At 49.0% G+C, this 17,744-nt stretch overlaps 1 protein-coding gene across 3 annotated transcripts in view; it reads left to right on the top strand.

Annotated features, from left to right (window-relative positions):
• Positions 1-17,744, top strand: part of LOC149853431 (opioid-binding protein/cell adhesion molecule homolog) — a 649,187-nt gene that overhangs the window by 619,871 nt on the left and 11,572 nt on the right. For 2 of the 3 annotated variants that reach the window (XM_090027258.1, XM_090027257.1), the window contains 4 exons: positions 4,033-4,167; positions 8,912-9,032; positions 9,638-9,789; positions 11,133-11,156. In XM_090027258.1, the coding sequence (XP_089883384.1) occupies positions 4,033-4,167; positions 8,912-9,032; positions 9,638-9,789; positions 11,133-11,156 (432 nt within the window). The remainder of the gene's footprint in view (positions 1-4,032; positions 4,168-8,911; positions 9,033-9,637; positions 9,790-11,132; positions 11,157-17,744) is intronic. The other variant, XM_090027259.1, reaches the window with a different exon arrangement.

The following is a 17,744-nucleotide window of genomic DNA, read 5'->3' as shown; positions in this document are numbered from 1 at the left end:
GCTGCATGTGTGAATCCTTGGACCATAATATTTTGGGTGACAGCAGAACAAGGCCATAAAGGTTCTGTCGAAAGTGAATTTGGGAAGCAGGGAGTGCTGCAAATGAGGACTGAAGTGAATTGGCAGAGCTCTGTGCTTGTTTGTTATCACGGGAATAGCAGGGTGTATTTTGGCTCCAGCACGGAGGAAGTTGGCGAAGAAAGAACAAGCTTTATCTGCTCTTCGCTTCGTGTTCACAAACTTCCAAATCTATTGGTAGCAACAAATGAGACTCCAACAAGGGACTGTTTTATTGTACATGCTTGTCTATTTACCCAGTGGGTAGCTATGATCACCTATAGAGAAACCCTCTTTGGCTGGAGTAGAGGGAGTGTTTCAGCCAGCATCCATTCTCCAGGTTTCCACTGTCTGAGCAGAGCAAAGCTGCAGCTGCACTCCCTGTGATTTGAGGCACGTGTCTCCATGGGACTGCCTTTTCATGGGTCTGAAGGCTGAGCAGAGCTGCCCATGGCAGAGCACAGGGAGCACAGCCACGGGCATGAGTCACCGAGAGAGCAGAGTGGTTGTTGGTCGCTGCTGTTGCTTCTAGGTCAGCAGGAGATTAGGAATCGAGAGGGAGAAAAGGAACTGCTGCTCCCCTTTGTCCTTGGAGCCACAAGATGTAAGAAGGCCAAAGGATTCAAGCTGCAGCAGGCTGTCGGCTACCTGGGGTAGCTGACGGCCGCCTGGAAGTGGAAGATGCACAGCAACATGTGCATCTGGGCGTTGCATCCATGGGCGATGCTGTTTTGTCCTCAGCACTCTCACAAATGGCCACATCGGGGCATCAGCTTAAGTATTAGGTGACTCTCCCTGAGTGCTTCATCAGCACAAAGGAACTTAGAAAATGTGAGAGCCTGTTACTAGAACCCAGGGCCATTCGGAAAGCCGAGCAGTAGGGCATCTTCTACAACACAGCGCAACATGTATTTAGATCAGAAGCTCGTCAGAGAAGAGCCTACTTCCCTGTGTGTCTGAGCAGTGCCTTGCTTGGTCCCGAAGTGCTATCGTAATAAATATGATTAATAATAATAATAGCAACTATAACCACACTGGCATAGGGGTGAGCACAGTATCAACCTTTAGCCTCTAAAGACTGGGTGATAAACATCACACAATGAGTGGCGTTTGCTGTTCTCCAATAATTTACAGTATTGCTACTATGGACCGTTTCCTTGGTATAAATGTTGCAAATAACTCATGTCACCATTACAGCAAAATCTGTCCTCCTTTCTGTAATGTGTGGAGAGGTGCCTGCATAAATCCTTATATGCCCAGCAGAATACGTTTCTGCCTTTATAGCACTTTCCCATGGTTTTCAGTGTCGCCCTCCAAGAGCCCCTGGCAGGCAAAAGGACAATGTCATTATCATAGATCCTGGTTTTTCTCTGTTTAAAGATTGCAAATTCTCTGATTAACGCCCCCCCCTCCAAAATCCACAATTAAAATGAAACACCGCTATATAGATATCATTTTAGAATTTATATAATTTTAAAGCCATTTGGAGGCCTACTGGTACCTCAGTCACTATAGTAAAATAAATTCTGAATACCTATCCATTTTGGCATTTGATTTGGGGTCCTTTATCATGGAAAATTAGAGCTCTCCCTGGCCATGGTGCTCACCAGGACCTGGGTCCAGCTGCAGCTGTCCCCCACTGCTGCTTTATGATGCTGAGGAGCATCACAAATGATGATACGCCAGTACCCTGCCCACTGCATTGCCCCTCACTCCTGACCCACACCCCCCTCCACCCAGCCCTGCCAGAGGGGGCCCCCGGTTGCCAGGGCTATGGGGCCAGGGACTCAGGTCTGCAGCCCACTGCCCCCCGCCCCCCACAGCACAGCCTGAGCCCCAGCTGCCACCCCCACAGAGCACAGAGCTTGGCTCCCCCTCCCCCAAGGGGGGCACAGCTGGAGTGGAGCCCACTGCGGGGGAATGGGTGCGGGCTTGGGCTTCCTGTCCTGCTGCCCTCTCCCTGGGGCCTCTGCAGCCCAGCAGGCAGGACACAGCGCAGCAGGGCTGGGCAGGGAAGCTTGACGCCACCGCTGTGAGTCCCATGCCACCATGGTGAGATGCCCCCTGCCCACCCGGCAGCAACAGGGGTGGTGGTGCAGAGTTGTGCCCCTTGCTGCTGCCACGTAAGCAAAGCCTTTCTGAATGCCAGGCTGTAAGGGGACACTACCCTCAGGATCAGTAAAACTAACTCTTGTCTTCCTGGTTTACATTTTAAGTTAGACTAAGCTGTGTATGCTGTGTTTTACTGGGCTGTATCTTAGCTTAGATGAAGATTTTTGGTAGTTCCCTGTTGTATGCTTTGCAAATTGCTGTGTTCAATACCTTGCTTCAGAGAAAAGACTTTTTCCCCATCCCCTTTGTGCTAGCCCCAGCTGGTGCCTGGCCATACCCCCTCCACTCTAGCAGGGAAATGAGCGCCTTGGAGGGCATCGCTCTTCCCTCCCCTTCGGCAATGGCTGGCAGGCATGCTCTAGCACCCTGGCTTCTGGCTTGAGCCACTGCAGGCACATGCCTGCATTTCCTGGTTTAACAGAGCATGTCTGTCTAGCTATTAATCAGTTTAAGCTGCGCGGCTTAGACAAACCTGCAAAGAGTGAATCACTTCAGGCTTGGGCTTTTTGAATGGCTGTCCCTAGCTTTAAACTGTTTGTGTGGTTCCCCTTAAAGATTGAGAGGAGATACAGTTGCTCTTTGGACCTTGACAAGTTTATGGATGGCACGGTATGGGTAGGAGAGTGGTGTTTCTGGAATTATAATCAGAGCATGTAATGGGAGTGTTGACCAGTGAGGAAAGGGGGTCGAAAGGAAACTTCATTGCTGTCTGAGTTGCCTGCATGTGTGGGAGGGAGGCGTATGGTGATGCAGTGTTTCTCAACTCCTCTGTGGTGCTAGAGGCTCTGCTTTGGACGGGCAGGTTCGCAATATGCTGGTGTTCTTGAAGCGAGCTCATATTATGTGGGGGGTGTGGTGTGTGCGTGCATGCATGTGTGCACTGGGTATTTCCAGTAGCTCTTTCTGAATTACATTTTTGATCCTTGTATATATTTTTCTGATTCTTAAATGTTTCACCTGCTTGCAATACTTATTCTGCCATGTCATATTCTATTAATCCCATGCTTCAGGAACTCACTTGTAGGGGGAGCTGAAAGATTTCTTCCCCCCCACCCATAAATGAGCGTTTTCTTTCACTTTCCCCTGAAGCATTAAACATTGGTCACAGTTAGGGACGGGAGGCTAGCCGGGATCCGCTAGTGCTCGGAAGCCACTCAGGCAGGTGGGTTTAGTTAATGTCCTCACCAGATTTGGATTTACAGTGGAATTTTTCCTCTGATATCGTTGGCCAAGACTATGGGATTTTTTGCCGCCTTCTGCACCACCTGCGTGGTCTTCTTCCTATGGTCATCTGAGCACGAATCGCCCTAACAAATTCCTTGCCCTTACAGGGTCAGGAGGCACTGGCTGTGCCCGTCTCCTCTTTGCCTGGGCTCATGTGTGAGGCGATATCTTGGGGATTTTTAGGACAGTTGGTTGCCTGCCAACGGGCAGTCAAAATGTGACTGCAAATACATTTCACACTCTCTGGACTACTCAGATGTCTCCAGGCATAACTACGGGAACCTGCAGGGTTGTTCTAATTTGTGGCGACCTCTCCAGGGCTCCCTGTGGTGTGTACAACACCCCAGGATGACCGTAGCATAAAGCCCCACAGGCTCCTCTACCTGCTCCAGACGTGGTTACAGCAGCCCCTGTGCTGCCTCCATCCTGGGGTATTGTTTCCTGGCCCCTTGCCCAGCTTCTAACCTTCATCCCCCATCCATTCTTGTTCCTGAGGTTTCTCACTCCTGTATTTAACAGTAACAGTCTAAGTGGGTCCCCAGAGGACCCTTGGTTCAGAGCATCTGGTTCTGGTCCCACTAACGAGAGGGTGTAGAGACCATGGGTTCACGCGTTGCTCTTTCTCTGTGCTTCTTTCAGGCCGGGGCTTTGTGAGTGAAGATGAGTACCTGGAGATCACGGGGATCACCAGGGATCAGTCCGGGGAGTACGAGTGCAGTGCTGTCAACGACGTGGCAGCTCCGGACATCCGGAAAGTAAAGGTGACCGTGAACTGTAAGTACAGCAAAGCTCACTGAGACCATCTCTGTGACTGTCCTGCCTCACACCAGATGAGGGATTGCTACACTGGGCAGGCCCATCCAGGCTTCACTCACCTGTAATCTCGGGGCTAGGTGCAATTTGTAGTGTGCTCATTATACTTTCACCCTGGCCCGGGCAGGAAGCCTGCCTCTCTGTTGTCCTTCAGTTGTGTCAGGACATTTGGGGTGTGGTATTCTGCTGCTCAGGAGAAGGAGCTATTATTGCAAAACCAATTCCTGAAGGGTCCTGTAAGCCCATTGACAGGAAAGAGATGACAGCAATTTTATAGCTAGGGAACTATCACACCTGTTAAGGACATTTTTTCCCCCAAAAAAGCAAGTTGCTCTCCTGGAAAGTTTTCAAAACTTAGGAGGAGGAGGGAGTTCAGGTTGGGGTTTGGCTTATCCAGCCTCTGAAATTTGCGCTTGTACAGGAAATGCACATCACTTCCAGTGCTGTGGAGGCCAATGATTTATGCCAGATAGTTGACAAAAGATTTGCCAGCGCGACTGCAGATGACTCATTTCTGTGTCTGCTGCATCCTCCGTGCTGTGCAAGAAGTGATTATTGTGACAGGCAGCTGAAGCCAAGCCATTCCAGGCAGAAACAGCCACCTATGAACTCCCATTGCGAAGTTATTAAAAAAGACGGCTGGCTTACGGGGGGGGTTCGTTAGTCATTTAACCAGCAATGGTAAAAACGGTCCAGAATTTGAAATAAGATTAATTTAGACTATTCTGTACACATTTTTGTAGTCAGGAAGCTAATCAAAATGTTGAAGTTAGGATAACAAGGAAACAGCTTAACCACTTACTGGTTCATGAGACTGACACTAGAACTCAACTTCCCAGTCTGACACGTCCCACTCAGAGGTACATAGAGACTAAAGCAACCGGCGAGCCTCAGGTTTTCCAGGCCAGTCCCTGCACCCAATTTGGAAAGTTGGTTAATAAGCCAGTCTCATACAGACGGCATAGCCTGGTAGTGCTGAGCATTGCACAGCCTGCTACAGCACAGTGCTTATGAAGTGCCAGCGAGGGCCTAGGGAACAGCATATCATTATCCACAACCATCCGAACATGTAGGGCATATTAGAGACTTGACCTGTGTCTTGGAAGGTGCAGTGGCTACATAAGCCCCATTTCAATTTACTGTGTCAAGCACAGACTGGAGAAATCCAAGATTTTCAGTACCATCCATCCCAGAGCTCCTCTGTTGTCAGGCCCATGTACAATAGAGACCAGGCTGTGGTTGGACAACTGAGTCCAGTTCTTCAAGAGGGATGTGGCTAGCATTGAGAGGGTCCAGAGGAGGGCCACTCGCATGGTCAGGGGGTCTGTGAAGATAGACTAAAGGGCCTGTATCTATTCAGCCTCCACAAGAGAAGACTGAGAGGGGATCTCGTGGCCATCTATAAACTCAGCAGGGGGGGCCAGTGGAGAATAGGTGAGGCTCTGTTCCCTGGGATAATGGCCACAAATTGATTGAGAGCAGGGTCAGGCTTGATATCAGGAGGCATTACTTTACAGTGAAGGCTGCCAGGCTCTGGAATGGGCTCCCAAGGGAGGCGGTGCTCCAAGAGGAAGTTGGATAGATATCTGGCTGGGGAATTATGATCCCAGCACTTGTTTCTGCCTAGAGCAGGGGGTCAGACTTGATGATCTGTTCAGGTCCCTTCTGACCCTAGAAACTATGAAACAGTTTGGGGGTCTCTTGCTTTTCATATAACTTTCATCATCATTGCAAGAAGCATGAAGATGCCACAGATTTCTGAGTTATACACATATAACTGGGTGTATCTACACGTGCAATTAATATGACACAATAAACTCCAGCACATATCATGCCAGAGTTTGTTGCAACTGGCAGGGGGGCTGGGGGATCAGCCTGCCAACCCAGGGCTGCTCTGACCCAGCTCAGCATGCTGTGAAGGGCCTGGCTGGGGCACAAGGATGCCCCAGTGCAGGGCTAGCCAGCCGGCGGCCTCCACCCTGAAGCACCCTTGTGCCCCAGTCAGTCACATCAGCATCTACACGAAGCTGCATACTAAATAAAACTGCCGTAGGATAGTACTTGTGTTTACAAATAGTAACCTATGGCGGCTTTTATTAATTTACTAGCCTAATAGGCCCACACGTGTAGACTCTACAGGAAAGCTAATAAGGCAATTCTGCAGTCAACATCTTGTGTAGATGCACCCACTGAGGACAAGTTAAAGCTGAAGAGAGATCTCTGTGACTTGGCTGAATGGCCACACTCCATCAAAATGCGTTTACGTATATGCTGCCAATGGTTAATTGCTGCCATGGGACATCTCTTTTTTGGCTCCTTGTGAGTCCTTGGCTATATGACATGTGTGCTTGCAGACATATGGAAGCAATTTTGCTCCAAGCAAGGGATAGCAGAGACGTTGCTGGTGTCCACACATCAGAAAGGGTGTGCAAAGGTGGGACTAGGCCTAAGAGAACATTGTTAGCTAAGAGAAAGTTGAGCAGATAGTGCCGGCTTATAAGAAAGCTTCCATATATTACCAAACTGTGGTGTGTTGCTTCAAGACTCAGTGCTGCAAGCTCAATGTGACCTCCTTTAGAGCCAACCTTTATCAGTGTAGTCATACAGAATTAGCTCATCCCCATGCGCTTCTTTTGAAAAGGGAAGTAGCCGAAAATACCACAATACCAGTCACGCCAGTAGTTTTTACTGGTAGCTGTCTTGCACTCCTGAAAGTAGCAGCTTGAAAGGGCTGAAAACTCACACAATCCAGATGATTCAGTATAGAGGAGAAAGACCCTGACCAGACAATTCTCAGCAAAGGCAATTAAGCTAAAGGCCATGCCAAGTTTAGCCAGGCGCTAGACTTAATTAACAAAGCATTACAAAGCTGAGCTAAGTATTTAACACAGTACTGCAGAATGTGTCTCTGAGAAAGTGTGCAAGCTAGGAGAGAGATCTGAACATTACCATGTACCAACAAGGGAGGCAAGCGAGCCTTGCGATATGAACCACGGCACCTCAAAGAGCTCAGTGCAAGGGAAGTGGAGAGGTGACAGCCACTGTGCAGGAGAAGTGAAGCAGGCACCAACAGCCTCAAGTTAGACAAATTCAAGCTTGAAATAAAACAACTGCTTAACGGGGAGGCTGAGCAAACACTGGAACTGATTGCCAGGGAGGTGGTGATGGACTCACTGCTGCTTGGAGTCTTTAAAACAAGATTTGTTATCATTCTGAAGTGATAAATTAATCCAGCTGGTGGTCACGACAGGTCCTACAATCTGTGCCGCCCGTTCATCCCCTTCCCTTCAGGGGCTGTGGGGAGTGCAGGATTACCCTGAGCAGATTTTGAACACTTGCCTTGTTTGCATTAAGACTAGCAGAGGGTTGCCAGCGGGCACCGGACTGAGGTGGTGTACCAGCTAACACACACACGTGTCCATTGGAGGGATACTCCCCAGTGCAGAAATGGCCAGACTAACTCCTGCTTCCTTTTCCTCTGCCTTCTTTGATGCATTGGGATTTGATCCTAGCTCTGAGGCAGTGCAGATCGTCCCAGGGCTTCCCAGACCTGAGCAGCACGCCTGGCAGTTGTGTTCAGGAAGGATACACCAGCTTTCCTCCAGCTCAAAGTAGCTGAGATCATGGGAGGTTTCCTTGCTTTCTCTGGGGCACTGTTCCCACGGTGTGTCTTGGCACATCTCACCTTAGTTGCTCCCTTTACCTGCCGTGGCTCCATGAATTGGTGGCACTGATCTCTCCTCGGCCTGCAGCCCACTCCAGTTTAATTTCCTGAGGCCCCAAATCCTTTGGTTTCATGAACACCACAGTGCTATACGCAGAGGAGATATTTAATGACAAAGGGTCAACGTGAAGAAGCCAGTGGTCACCCTTGACCATAAATGCTGTGACATGCCTGCATCCCATCTGAAGTCATGTGGTCAAGGGAGGGGAACAGTACAGACCCGAGACCCCAGACTTACACCTTAAAGTCACCATACTCATTTCCAAGTGCGGCTGTGTTTGCTCAGCAGCCCTGCACACTGGATTCATCTGCCCCCGCATCTTCCCCACCACACTACGGGGTGTGACAAGTGCCTTTTTGGCAGTGATGGCTAAAAGGCAGAAGGTTGGCCTGAGAAGCTCTGGACCGTGTTGGTAACAGGCTACACTCAGGGTGATTCAGGTGCCAGTCGTCCTCCAAATGCCTAGTGGGTGGCATACCTTCTGCCACTTGCATGGCTGCCAAGCCCAGCAGCCTCTGCACACGCCTTCCTTGCTGCCAGCTGGGGTCAGCTCGGGTAAAAAGGAGGGTCCTGTATGGTCCTACTTACATATGCCTCTCTCGCCCACTCCACCCTAATTTACCCTGTCCCTAATCCAAAGAGAAGTGCTATATCCTCTTCCCAGCCCATAAAGGAGAGGAGGCACTTGGAGGTACATGGGAGAACATGGGGATGAAGGACTACAAGGAACAAGAGAAAGCACCAAGCAAAACAGTGGGAGCCAAGCAGGCATCCCTTCTGTCAAGGTTCAGTGAGCTATCCTGCCGCCACAGCAGAGCCAGAGCCATGTCCTCCCCATGCTGGATGCCACCCAGCTTTCAATGAGGTGGCTCCATATCCTGCCACTTCCTGGGGGTGCCCAGCTGGACGAGATGGTGCCCCATGTTGGCAGCCCTCTGGATGGGCCCCTCCATCTGGGCTAACATCTCCTTGCTTTGCAGACCCACCGTACATCTCCAACACCAAGAACACTGGTGCCTCGGTCGGCCAGAAGGGCATCCTGCGCTGCGAAGCCGTTGCCGTGCCCGTGGCTGAATTCCAGTGGTTCAAAGAAGACACCAGGTACCTAAGTGAAAGCAAGCTGCTAAGGGGAACTACGAGCTCACACGCTGTGCCCTTGGGGTGAGCTTGGCATGCCCGATATCTGGGGTCAGGTGGGGCCATTTGGCACAACAGCAAAAAGAGTGATCATTACACTACCTTCTAAGACATTTCTTATAGACAGCCCGGGGAGCTTGCTGTAAGTCTCTTCCCTATAATTAAAGAGTTCAGTAGAAGATGCATCGACGTACTTTGTAAAGAAAAAACTCCTGCCGTAGCCTAACAGGAGGAACCTCAGGCCATGAGGCTGAAAAAGGGGTCAGGAGTAGCAGGGTAGGGCCCTTTAGCAAGGAGTTTTTTTTCTCAGTCACCTGGTAGAAAGGACCCTATCACCTCTGTGATGGTGTAAACTGGGCAGAGTGGGCAGAGCAGCTCATGCTTTAGACTGATTGAGTCTCCCAGTCGCACCTGATTAAGTGACCTGGCCGCTGGGAACCAGCGCGCAGGTGCCTGATCCATGCCATGGGGGAGAGCTCCATCCTTGGCCTGTAACAGCATGTACAGAACTGTTGGGGGAGGGAGCCCCTTGGTACCAGCCCTTAGCCAATGTCCTTGCTGCCCTGCAGATTAGCCAATGGGCTAGACGGAGTGCGAATCGAGAACAAAGGCCAAATGTCCACGCTGACCTTCTTCAATGTCTCAGAAAAGGACTACGGCAACTACACCTGCGTGGCCACTAACAAGCTGGGGAACACCAATGCCAGTATAATCCTGTATGGTAGGTCTGAGGGGCAGAGCCTCAGGGGCTGTGCTCCTGCCAGCACTCAAAGGGAGCTGGATTAACTGCCAAGCATTAATCCAAAACTCCTTGCACATCTGTCCACTCACGGGGAAGGCAAAGTTCAACAATAGGCAAAGTGCTGACATGATGCCTTGAGCATGCCAGCTTCCAGGTTTACATGGGGTGGGAAGGGGCAGTCACTCGGCTTTGCCACAAAGGGAGTGATCCTCAGCTGGGGCGAGCTATATGGCAAAGCAAAAGAAGGGTGTTGCTCCATCATTGAGCCTCCTGCCCTGAACACCCCAGCATACCTGTATCTGGGAGACCGAGCCCAAGAAACCAGAGTCTGCCTGTTTCATTCGCTGCCCTTCAAAGGCAAGAGGAGCCCAGCCCTGTTTATTTGCTGGCGTCTAAATGTGATGTATCCCTTACAGGAGGCTAGTGAAAATGAAGGCCCTTACTCTCCCGCTCAAGCACAGCATCAGTACTATGTGATGCATTTTAAACCCACTGAGCTCAAAAGGGGGCCTCACATTTTTTAAACCCAATGCAAGCAGAAAGGAAGCAGCACTCAGAGAGTGGCAGGCGCTATCACCCTCCTCGTGTATGCGGGTAAACTGGGATGCACTGAGCGAACAAGCAGCCAGGAGGATTAGCAGCCCAACCCAAGCCTGGTTCAGACTGGACGGGGAAGTGGGGGGTTCTCTAGTGGGTTCTGTCACCAATTTGTCCTTCCACAAACCTGGTTTCATCTCCATGTCTAAGCCAGGTACAGGGTCCCTGCCAGCAGGATCTGCTATCATTTCCCCCTAAGGGAGCATCACAGTTGTCTCCCTTTAAAGCCGTATTTTTGTCCTGAAAAGTGATGTCACACTGAAGGCAGTTTCCTAGTCACACCTGGGTCCCATGTGAGGAGCTGTCATGGTCACTTGCCAGTCTTACATGGCATCTGCAAATGGTATGAGCCTTGGCTATATAGATTCCACATACTGGCAGAGAGCAGGTGTTTGGGTTAGTCCCCAAGCAGAGCAGGACCTAGCTGATTCCCCAGTAGACTTGCATTGCTGAAACAACTGGACACGAGTCCGGCTTGTGGGACGCGTGGAAAGAGAGGTGTCACGTTTCCGATGGTTGCCGTGCCTCAGTGTCCGTGTTGCGTGTTACCACGTCAGCCGCATCCACATCACTGCCATGTGTTCTGTTTGTGTGGCGAGATCACCGTTCTAATGAGCATGCATTCATCAACTGTCTGCAGATATGAACTATGTATTTTCTTTTTTTTCTCCCCCCTTTCTGTTCTCTGTTCTCTCTCCTTCTGTGTCCATTGTCCTCTGTTTTAGAAAGTGAGCCCACAGCACTGGCAGGTTGGTACAGCATGTTCCTTCCTTCATTTGCTTGCAACACCCCCCAATGCCTTTGCCTCATAGGCTGGTTAAGCTGCTAGATGAGTCCAAAAGGGCAAGCGTGAGTAGTTTTAAGGCCAGGGTTTTGTGCTTAGCAAGGAAGATATGGAGTGGACTGGGCACAGGGTGTTTGGGTTTTTTTTCTGCCTTAGCAAAAGCTCTGCAAAAGTCAGTCTGACCAAGTGTATTCCAGGTTAGTAGATGCACGTGCTGCTTTCAGTGCTGTCCAGCAAATAGATGTATTTATTCTGATCAACTGGGTGCCTAATTCTTTTCTGCAGATCAGACAAATATAACATGACATCCTTCTGGATCATTGGCAGGTCCAGGCAAGGGACTGTCAATAGGTCTCAGGAGGCCAAAAGTTTGTAAGTTCAAGGTGGGAGAGACTGTAAAGTGTATCATGGGGAGGACCTCTGTAAGGGGAAGTTTGCCACAATCTCAGTGAAGCTGAGTTGCTTATGCCAACTTTGAATTTGGCCCCTCTTTGCTCTTTATGTTAAAGAAAAGCATCTCAAGGCACATATAAAATACCATCAGAGGGTGCAACACTAACAGATGAATGAGAGAGCCGACTTAAAGGTGACCTGCAAAGGGAGTCAAACTTGGTCTCTGCCCTTTTCCCTCAATTCCTTTACGATGTACCGAAAAAGGAACATACAGTGTGGGGTGATGTTTCCATTAGAAACCCAACCCTGGTCTGCACCAGGAGATGCTGTAGACCACTGGGACTCTCAGTTGATTTTTTCATATTACTCCCCAGTGATCACTCTTGGACTGAAACATGCTGCAAACAGTCGAGAGAAAAGTTCTCTTTGTTGACAAAGTCAAAATTGCTTTTTCCTGAGACAGCAGCAGGTCCTCTGGTAAAAGCAAAGACCAGAGCCTTCATGGTTTGTTTTTTTTTTTTTTTTCCTATCAGGTCCATTTTAAAACAAAACATCAGGCAAATAAGCAAATGGAAAAGCTTCTTGAAGGAATTTTAGATGGCAAAACATGATACAGGAATAGCAAGGGACACAACGCCAGGATTCACTCCCCTTTGCTGGCCACCTTTAAAGGGACACTGTCAGTTTGAAAGAGACCTCTATATTTGGGGAGTGGAGTGGGATGGGGTGGGGGGGCTGCTTTTTTGGTGTTTAAAAAAAAAAAACAATCTGTGATCAGTAGCAAGGTTTCCATTCCTTTGTCATTTAAATTCCAAAAAACCCCAGCTTTCCAGCCATAGACATCCCCATGCGGAATCTGAAAGTTAAACCTGACAGCGCTGAAGCGGTGCCTGAAAACTAGAAAGCGAAGCTAAATGAAACCTCCGCGCTATCTACAGAGCGGCTGTTTTCATTGTTTTCTTCGCAAATGGAATTGATAGGACGGAAATCAGTTTTTTAAATCCTTTGTTTTATCCAATCCAAGGGAATGATTAAAAACAATCCTGCTCTTTGCTATTCAAGTGTCTGCCGTTTAATCTGACAGTGTCTAGACACAGTTCCATTGTCACTTCTAAATTAACTCGTAATTGCTGTTCAGCGATTTGCTGCTGCTTTCACATCAGACTCTGCCCCTGCAGGAGGGGTTAAATTCTTTTTCTGCTAGTTATATCTTACCCGGCTAGTCCTGCAGATGTACTTCACTTTCCCTTCGAAACGTAAGCCTCAGGTCTAGTGCTGCTGTGAACTGTTTGACAGCCATCACGTTTCAGCCCAGAATTGCCTGCATTTGAGAGATATCATACCTGGAAGGCATAGCACTGTTTGGAAGGTGATCTGGACAAAAGTGCTTTAGAAAGGCACAGTGTTATTACAGCGAGGGCTGCAGGCACTTAGGATGAGCCGTGGCATCTCAGCATGCACCTCTAGCTGTGGATGGAGCAGGGAGAGGTTAACCCTGATTTGGAGTACAACCCACGTAAGCATAACAAGCTTGGCTCAGTCCCTACTTGACATGCTTTTTTATTAGAAAGCCACCATGTGATGCAGTCTGATTGGCAGTCTTTCATCGCCCATCTTTTTGAGGCAGTACACATAGACTGGGTTAGGTCTGGTAATGGGAGGGACACGGTCTTCAAGCATACTCCTGCCCCACTCCATTGTACTTGTGGCATCTTTTAAGCACCCGGTTGCCCTGCCTGTGCCCTACCCTGGCCTCCAACATGCTCCTGGGAACTTCACGGGTGAAGACCAAGAGCCTCTTCCAGTGCATGGGGGAGAGGTGTGCTTGAAGGCTGTCAGAAATGCCTGGAGGAGCACAGGGCTGATGGCCATGGTATGCTTACCTAACCACAGGGCATGTGGTCAGGGATTTTTCAAAGGCATATGAAGTACACAGAAACTTGTCCAGGGTCTGAGGTGTAGTGGGGTCACTCTCAGAGGCCTTGCTATCAATAGCAGGTGCCTTGGGTGTCCACTTCTGTCCAAGGCCCATTCAAAATTCAAAGGCTGAATCCACCCAGATAGTCAAGAGCATACAAGGTGAGTTAGAGACACTGTGATCTTGGCTTCGAAGGTGGGGGTGGACTAAGGAAAGGGTTGGGGGAAAGCGAGTGACACGCTGCTAATTAATTTCTGGGCATAGCAGTTTCCTATGCATATTGGAGAGCAGCCATTTCGGTCATGCAAACAAGGCTGGTGGCTCCTCACCTGCAGCAGGTCCTTGGCAAGGTGAAGCCCTAACCATAAGATGTGCCGGCCAATGTCTCTGCTTCCAGGTTCACTGTTCTTCCCCTCGAGCTTTGCCGACAGGCACTCACATTTTGGTTGGCCAACTCCTAACCAAGTAAGTGTATTACCTCTGCCTGATAGGCAAGGAAGGGAGAAGCATTCAACCCATGCTGAGAGTAGTAACTTGGGGCTGGACTCGATAATCTTCCAGCTCTAAAAACTTCCTGTGAGCAAGAAAAGATCTAAGCAAGCCTCTGTTCTCCACTTCCTCCTAGCAAACTTTCTTCATTGTGTAGCTACAAATGTTGAGTATTTGCTGCCAGGCTAACAGTACAGCTGCTGCTCCACTGCCATTCACCAGCCCACACACTTCTCCTTCCTGCCTCTCCAGAATGTGGATGGAGTGGAAGGGATAGAGGAGAAAGCAGCTGAAGGTGCTCAGGGAGGGAAATGCAGTCACAGGGATGCATTTAAAATTAGCCCATACCCCTTGTGTGGCCATTTCTGTCAGTGGAAGGGAAGTACCAATGCCAGCCATCTGGTTCTGGCACAGTCCTCACCTGCTTTTGCAAGATTGAGCGGTCTTGGATTTGATACATGCAGCTCTAAAATGCAGGGGTGGGGGGCGGGAATTCATCTCCTAAAAAATAGTAATAATAATAATTCAAGGAAAAAAATACAAGACTGGAAGGTCATGAATAAACAAGCAAGATCAACTGGAACAATAGAGGTGACCCACAGCTAATCAGATTTGAGAAGCCGAGGTGCGAGAGCAGGGGAGACCACGAGTCTGGGTAAAAATAAAGAAGATGCAGCAGAATGGAGATGGCTCCAAGCTGCGAGTAAGATCAAGTGGAACAGTTACCAATATTAATCTGTAATCTGAAAAGCAGTGAGTGCAGCTACAGGTCTCAGTGGGAAACAAAAACCCTCATCTCTTGACCCAAAAATGAGGATACATAAAAAAAGCAGTAGTAATAATCAAATCAGTGAACCAGCTATCTGAACACATGCAGTAGAATAAAAAACCCTGGCAAAGGCAAGGTATCTTGATAGAGTGGGGAACAGGGAGGGAGCGGAAAAGAGAAATCCCCAAGTCCCAAATGGGAAGATGCCTTTGTAAGCAGGCTCTGAGAGAGGAAAACCTTCAGAGTGAACTCTCTTCATTGATCCGTCTAGTGTCTCCACATACCTTCCTCGCTCCGGAGAAGGAAAGAAAATGTCTTGAAAAAAGCCCGATAGCTTGAGCGTTCCCCGCCCCCACGGAGACTGTGGAGTGCGTTGGGTCTTTGTGTCTGTCTGTTTGTTTCCTGCGCCTTGTCTCGCGTGCGTGCTGCACCCCTCTGAGAAATAGGGAGCTATCGCAGTCCAAGCCGGTGGGTGAACAGAGGAGGTGGGGTGGGGGAGTGAGTGGCGACAAGGTTTTCAAGCAAAAAAAGAAAAACTAAAAGGGAAAAAAAGTAGTCTAGTTCCTTGTGATGGAGGGATGGCGAGAGGGACATGCACAAATGGCATGCCATCTTTTTCAGGAAAATGCAATGGCAGTAGGTTCAACTGCAGGTTTTTAGGGAGATGAATTAACTATGGTGCAAGGAAGAGCCACGCAGAGTTTCAGGAGAGCAAAAGGGCTGTGAACCGCACAGCATACGCAGCGTTCCTCTTTTGGAGGCCTCACTTTCTATGGCGTTAGCCATGTGCAGACCCGCAGAGGGTTTGGCTCGGCATGTGAACTTCACAACCCCAGGTTCTCCTTCTCACAAGCCCAACAGATGGCATCAAACTTGGCCCCTCCGGCTGGCGAGGAAAAAATCCTGACCCTGGCTGTACAAATCCTGCTTCTCTCCCTAACCGAGGCAAATGTCCCTTACCTGACTTTGAAAGCAGAGGCTGACATTAAGTGTCAAGCAAAAAATAGCCCCTTTCTAAACAGAGCCTCACAGAACAGCTTGCTGGCTTCATTTGGGGAAACGGGTGACTCATAGTGAAAGTGCCTAGAAATTAAACTAAAATGAGCAGGGGGAAAAAAGCCAAACTTCTCATCGGGAGCAGTTAAGCAAATGATTGTCGAGGGACTTCTTTTCTCTCTTCCCCGCGTATCAAGGGCTCTAAAAACCCCTCCATTGCTTTCCCAAATAGGTTTGTACATCTCCAATTTAGTTACGCAGGAGGGGGAGTGAATCAGCCTTTTCTTTTTCTGGCTGACGGCAGCAGCACAATCAGTTGCCTTTTCTCCCCAACCTGCAAAATGTCAACATATTAGAAAAATATGCAGACATTTCACATTTCATTTCTGAGGAGTATTTCTGCACCCCCCCACCCCCCTTCCCAAAATCATTGGCATCTGGTTATTAGTCCTCGTGTACCGAATTCTGACACTGTGAAGGCGACGGTTGCTCCAGTCAGCACAGGCTCGGAGGTTTGCAGCCCGGCAGTGCTTCTGTCTGTATTGTGATGAGCCGACGAGAATTAGCTTTTTTTTTGACAGAACGTTACAAGACTCTCAGTCACATTTTAAAGACTGAATGCAGTTTTTAAAAATAGGAAACAAAAATACCGCCACATTGCAGCCCTCCCCTCCTTTCTCCCACCCCTGGAAAAAAAAATACATTTGAATTGCAGGCCATAGACTGTCTGCCGGCTGCTCGTGAAGACGACACTGCATTCTGCTGTAATTAAGGAAAATAAAAGTTCTATTTGAAATGAAACAATTTGGCTAGGCTGGTTTTGCATTGCAGAAAATAGGTTTGTGTTCCTGAACAAGTGACGAGACACATCAGCTAATTAGATCCTCTCACTCCATTATTTTTATTTTTTTTTCCCCCTTGCCATTACAATGGCTGTTATTCCTTTGTCTTAAAATTAATGAGGTTAGACAGCCCACATTGTGCTTATTTTGACTTCAGATTACAGTGAAGCATCAGAGTTTTTGTTAAATGTGTAATTATAAGTTAATGTTTCCTCTTTTTAAGGGCGGGGAATTAGTTTTGTTTTTGTTGGAGTCACTTTTGGCTGTGCTGGAGCCAGTGTGATCTTCAGATGAGGCTTAGGCTGGGGCGCCAGGTCTGAATTGTCAGTCGGGTCAGAGGTAGGTTTGGATCTGGTGGCACTGAGATCTCCCACATGCTGAAAGCCTTGTGAATATGCCCGCACTCTCACCTCTTTTATTTCCTTGAGCCCCAGCCCCCAGCTCGGCTGACTACAGCTATAGGACAAGAAGGCACGAGATTTCTGGCCTGTGTCTCGGAGCTGTCCTGAGTGTATGGGTCTGTGCAAGGCGTTATTTAGGCCCTGAGCAGTGTATGTACCCTACATGGAGGCCTCTGCAGAACAGATGTTTTAACCCCTGAACAGTTAAGCTTAATTAGCCGTGCTATCTACCATCCTCCCTTCCTTGCTTGAGTCTCAAGCTCACTTTGAGACAGGGACCCACTCCTACCTCCACATCCCTAAATGGAGCTCAGGAGTGGGTTAGGAGCTACCCAACCTCTGGACTTGGAGGCTGAGGACCAAGCTGTGCCATAGCAGATGTGACTGTTTGTGAACAGCAGTGGAGGGGTGCTGGCAATCTGCATGGATGAGAACCTGCTTGCGTGCGTTGGGTCAACAGCCCAGGCAAGCGGCCTCTTGCTATCAGAGCTTGGGTGCCCTTTAGGCTACAAATGCGTTGCTGTCATCTGGGGGTCAACTGCCTTCTACTGGTGACTAAACTGCAAGGGGTCAGAACTGAACCCCAGAGCTTGGAAAACTGGTGGACTTTTCTCTCAACTGAAAGCAATGAATCCCTTTAACCGATTACCTAGAGCTGATTGACTTTTAAGAGCAGATTGACTTCCACACGCATGCAAGGAACAAAAAACCCCACAAGGTCAAGGCAGTGCAGGGGAAAAGAGCG

The sequence above is a fragment of the Crocodylus siamensis genome, chromosome 14 (assembly GCF_052110815.1).
Source record: "Crocodylus siamensis isolate JL-2025a chromosome 14, ASM5211081v1, whole genome shotgun sequence".
NCBI lineage: Eukaryota > Metazoa > Chordata > Crocodylia > Crocodylidae > Crocodylus > Crocodylus siamensis.
The sequence above is the reverse complement of the archived record's forward strand: the minus strand, read 5'-3'. Positions and strand labels throughout refer to the sequence as shown.